Consider the following 5,003-nt stretch of genomic DNA (forward strand, 5'->3'; position numbering starts at 1 on the left):
TGTAATTTGATTACCTACAGATTCAAACATCTACAGTTAAATATTAAGTCATTACTAAGTCCTTATCCTGTGAGATAAAAAATGTTGAGCTTCACCAGGTAACTAAAAAGAGCTAAAAACAGAACCGGAAATATACAAACCTGGACTTCAAAATAAATTTATTTAACGAACTGGAAGTTATTCAGTTATATTTAATCTAAAATCGAAACAGCAAGCGATTTATTTTGAAATACATGGGCGGAAATGTTTTTTTTCCCTCATAATTTTAACTTTACAATCAGTCATCGATACTTGAGATAGTCGGTCTCAATGGGGATGGTAGTCTGAGCAGCAGCTCTGAACCTGAGGACGTTTCTCATGAATGGGAGTCTGACTCCAGCCCGGACAGAAAAGCAGTTTGTTGTCAGCTTCAACACACAGAAAAAAAAACATCATTCACCTGCAATTAGATGAATCATTTATGAACGGGTTTCTCTGCAGCTGAGGAGCACTTTGGAAACTGAGCGACATGGAAAACGGCTGCGAGGTAACTAACCTTTTCTTTCTATACAGAGATTTGTCGATCATGTCAGGATGGACCACACAAATCACAAGTAAACCTTCAGATTCAAAAGTGGATTGTTCAGTTATTAATCCTGACTCCATATAAAGTCAGGTATTTCTGTAGTTTACATGACGGGGTCGAGATGAATTTGCTGTAAACTTAAGAGGGACCAATATTTAAAATAAGGCTGTGGCTGATTCTCAGTGACTGTGGCCTAAATAGCTACATACCTTTAACACATCTGGCAAAACATTAACAAGCATGTAGCTGATTGTAATGTGGACCATGATATCAAACAGAGCCCTGTTCTGTTGCTGATTTTCTTGCTGTTTTGGCTTCACATCTTGGAGCCTTTTCCCTAAGATGGTCCCTTTTATTTTAAATGCCCCTTGGTCACAAAGTCCATTTAATTCCTTCAGTCTGTCCTCAAGTGTTTTGTTTTTTTTTTCTAAGTCAGCTTCAAAGCTTAGTAGATTTGTTGACTTTTAGAAAATTAAGCAGCAACTGTATTAGTAAATCAGTTTTTTAAGAATAAATCCCCAAATTCTTTGGTTTCAGCTTCAGAAATGTGAATATCATTAAGTTTATTTCTGATCGAAAACTGAATATCTTTGGGTTAGAGACTATTTGTTGGACAAAAGACATTTAAACATCTCAACTTGATATCTAGGAAATTTTGAAGGGCACTTTCACTCTTTTCTGACATTTGGTAGGTTATGAATTAGGCCTAGTGAAAATGAAAATAACCGTGCAGACTTCGTGTAATCTTACAAGAATATCAGTCAATAGTTAGATACACATCTGAAGGTGAAAGGGGAAAAAGTTTTTTTTATTCCACCAATTTAAAGCTTATGTTTCTCACTAAAAGACAAATGGAAACTACAGGAACACAGTCGCTTTACATGTGAATATCTATTTGTTGACTGGTTTGATGGCTGGTTCTCAACATTTTGTCCGCATGTGATGACCAAGGAGTGATGGTCTCTTTAGTTAATTAATCAAAAGTTGTAAAAAATCTCTGATGTTTCTCAAGATGAGATCTGGGAAAAGTCAGAATAAATATGCCAAACACAAATTCATAGAGCCGAAATGTTTCCGCTTCTGTTTCTTATTTTTTCCACTTTGTAAACATCTTGCAACCCATCAGATTTATCCGGAGACGCCTTGTGGGACCGCAGCCAAACCAGGACTCAGTACATTGTCCCACCTTATTCAAAAGATCAGTTGTAGTTTCTGTAAATCTGATTCCCCAAAACAATGGTCTACATTCTGTCTAACAGCACCAGAGTTGGCTTTTTATAATTTATTTTTGAGCTTGTGGACCTAGCAGTTAGCAAAAATTAAATATACTGAGTCCAGAAATACCAGAATCAGTCAATTAAATGATATTTAAAAAAAACAAAAAACGTATAATGTAAACTTCTCCTAAGGTCTTTAAATCCTTAAAATCTCTCTAAAATAGAGATGATATACTGTGTAGCAGCTATGGTGCTGCCCTCCTGCCAGGGTCGGACCCCCAGGATGGGAAACACTGGTCTATGTAACGTGTCTGAGTAACTTTTGCAATTCTACATGACAGAAATGCTGTTTTTCTATTTAATAAGGTTAAATATCAAGTGCGTTAAGACCCAAAACAGTGATGGGACATCTGACAGACGCTTTAATGCCCATTAATCATCTGAAGCACAGCTTTCCGTGCAATAGACGTGAGGGGGGAAGAAAGGGTGCTTGTGAAATTGCTGGTGATTTCGAAGCTCCTCTCATTACACAGACCAGTTTGTAATGTCATAGCCTCCGCTCTTCAGGGAATGTCTCAGCTTGTGCTGAGCTGAGTGGTCCTGCGTCAGACTGGGTCAGGAGGAGGCAGGGATTGTGCAAAGAGGTTATGTGTTTATTAAAGCAGCATGTGGTGGTTAGAAAGTGGTGCTGAATTGTGAAATGCTGAGTTGAGTTCTAACAAAAAAAAGCATCTGCAAGATCTTTGTTTTTCCTTCTGCAAAGCTGTTTCCAGTGTTGTGCAACAAGTGAGACTCCTTGCCTTCCCTGCTTCCTTTAAATGAAGGGTTTCTCTCTTCTCATAGAGTGGGAGATCGTAGCAAGGAAAAGAGGAAAAAGAACCATCTGTGTTAGATTAACAAAAGGCTGCTGGATCCTGCAATGCCAGAAGAAGCTAATAAGGACGCCATGAGAACGCCAGTGACCCCGGAGAAGGCCAGCAACAATGACCATCCTACTCCTGCCATGACAACAGTAAACGTACCCCTGGTCAACGAAGTCCAGCTGACCGCAGCCACCGGTGGGGCAGAGCTGTCTTGCTATCGCTGCACCATCCCATTCGGAGTGGTGGTCCTCATAGCGGGCATCGTGGTAACTGCCGTGGCTTACAGCTTCAACTCACATGGATCCACCATCTCTTACTTTGGCCTGGTGCTCCTCTCTGCCGGGCTGGTGCTGTTAGCATCAAGTGCCGTCTGCTGGAAGGTGAGATTGGAGAGGAAGAAGGAGAGGAGACGGGAAAGCCAAACCGCCCTGGTCGCAAACCGAAGGAGCATTTTCACTTGAACTAGTGGTTATAATCAAACAAATCCTGGTTTCTTGAGTCTGAAAAGACCTTATCTTGGTTTGGAGCCAAATGTAAGCAGATGTTTTCAAACATGAGGTGGACTTCCAACCTGTAAAAGTTTTGCCTACAGACTCCCAAAGCTCAGAACCTAAAGCTTTGAAGGCATTGTGAGGGATTTATTTGTCAAACAGACACCAGGCATCTGGCAAGCTGGGAACCCAGCCAGAAGGAATGTATCACAATTAAGATGAATTACCACTGTGCAAAGCAATGTAGAGGAAGTCTCCCATTAATCTGCTGTTGAATGTGGTGGCTTTGATTGTAATGGGAAGGACTGTGGTTTGAAAACTCCAGGAAAGGGGAGGGAAACTGAAAAGAAAAAAAGCAGACTAATGCCTCATTTACTCCGCTTCAACTTGCACATACCTGTTTCTAAAGACTCATTATTCTCTTCACAGGAAATAATTATAAGTTGCCAGATATGGAAATATGGTACTTGATATGAGGCTTTTGTTTAAATTCGCCAATATATTCTGCTCAGCGTGTCAGATTAGATCACAGGTGCTTTATAGAAAGATAGGAAATATTTAACCTTAAATACGTATTCTCTTAAAGCACTTTGATCCTTCATAATGCTCATATTGCTCATATTAAACAACTTCTTTTAACAAATTCAATAAGTTACACATCCACAGTGTGAGCAGTTCTCTTATTAGGGTAAATTTGGAACAATGAAAATGGGTTGTGGTGATGATTTAGTTGTCCACAGCGTACTTCCATATTATAAAGGTAATACTAAATGTAGCACATGGTTTGTTTGATGTAATCATTTGCATGTATTAAGTGTTAATGAGATTTAATAAACGCATACATATATACACAATAATTAGTGTCACAGTTAGGATGATTGTTTAATATGTTATGAACAACAAAAATGTGATAAAGAGAATTTATGATTTACATGGCATACCCATTTTTGATAAAGAATTGTGTATCCATTCACCCAGTACTGCAGTGTCCTCAGTTTTAGTGCAGGCTACCAAATACAATGAGCACAGATTTGGGCTTACAGTAGCCTTGAAACCTGACAAACTCAACGTAATGAAAGAACACACAGTCAGAAATCGTCCCTGCACATCCACTCAAATTGAGATTTTTACTTCTGTGGATAAAAAAATAATCCAACAACTAAGATCAAATGTGTTAATAATTTAGCTTTTTTGATATATTGGTAGGTGTCTACATACTGTTTCTCTTATTTAAATCATATCTTTGGCATTCCTTCAAGGCATTTTCTTAATTATCAGCCAATGTATGTATAGTCCATACTGACATGCTGCATCTATTACACACTAATGTCCCCTCTGAATGAATTAGCCAGGCTTTTGTTTATGCAAAATGTAACTGTTGATGAGCTGACATCATTGTTTGTATTTCTAAGAGGTTTATGGATTAGAGAAATGATGAATTATTTTATTATCTCAGCTCTTTGCTTTCAGTGCTGAATTGAGGGATTTTTTTTCTGTTATGATGGACAAGGGTGGGCCTGAGTTTTCTAACACAAATATATGGAATCTGCCTTGTGTCAAATTTAGCAAAATTTGACATGGCCAACCACATACAGGACCCTGGACCATCATAGCTCGCTGTCTTTCATGAGCTTTGTGAAGCAAATACATGGAAAGGAGGGACTGACATCACTGCTCTCAGCCCTAATGTGATAACAAGGAGTTGCATAACCACCAAAATATAAAGATTCCACAGGTATGTGATAAAAACTAAACTCTCCATCAGCCGATGACGGACAAAATGTTTTTATTTTAGTTTTATTTTGAGTGTCAGTAATAAACCTTTGATAACTTCAAAACCAAAGCTGTCTGCATGGGGAATAGGTCT

The 5,003-nt window shown here is 38.6% G+C and overlaps 1 protein-coding gene across 1 annotated transcript; it reads left to right on the top strand.

Annotated features, from left to right (window-relative positions):
* Positions 1 to 292: 292 nt before the first annotated feature.
* Positions 293 to 3,990, top strand: tmem100a (transmembrane protein 100a). The gene is made up of 2 exons (XM_026324058.1): positions 293 to 526; positions 2,626 to 3,990. The coding sequence occupies exon 2, from the start codon at positions 2,702 to 2,704 to the stop codon at positions 3,104 to 3,106; it is 405 nt and encodes a 134-aa protein (XP_026179843.1). The 5' UTR covers positions 293 to 526; positions 2,626 to 2,701; the 3' UTR covers positions 3,107 to 3,990.
* Positions 3,991 to 5,003: the final 1,013 nt, after the last annotated feature.

Source organism: Mastacembelus armatus, chromosome 8 (assembly GCF_900324485.2).
Source record: "Mastacembelus armatus chromosome 8, fMasArm1.2, whole genome shotgun sequence".
Classification (NCBI taxonomy): Eukaryota; Metazoa; Chordata; class Actinopteri; order Synbranchiformes; family Mastacembelidae; genus Mastacembelus; species Mastacembelus armatus.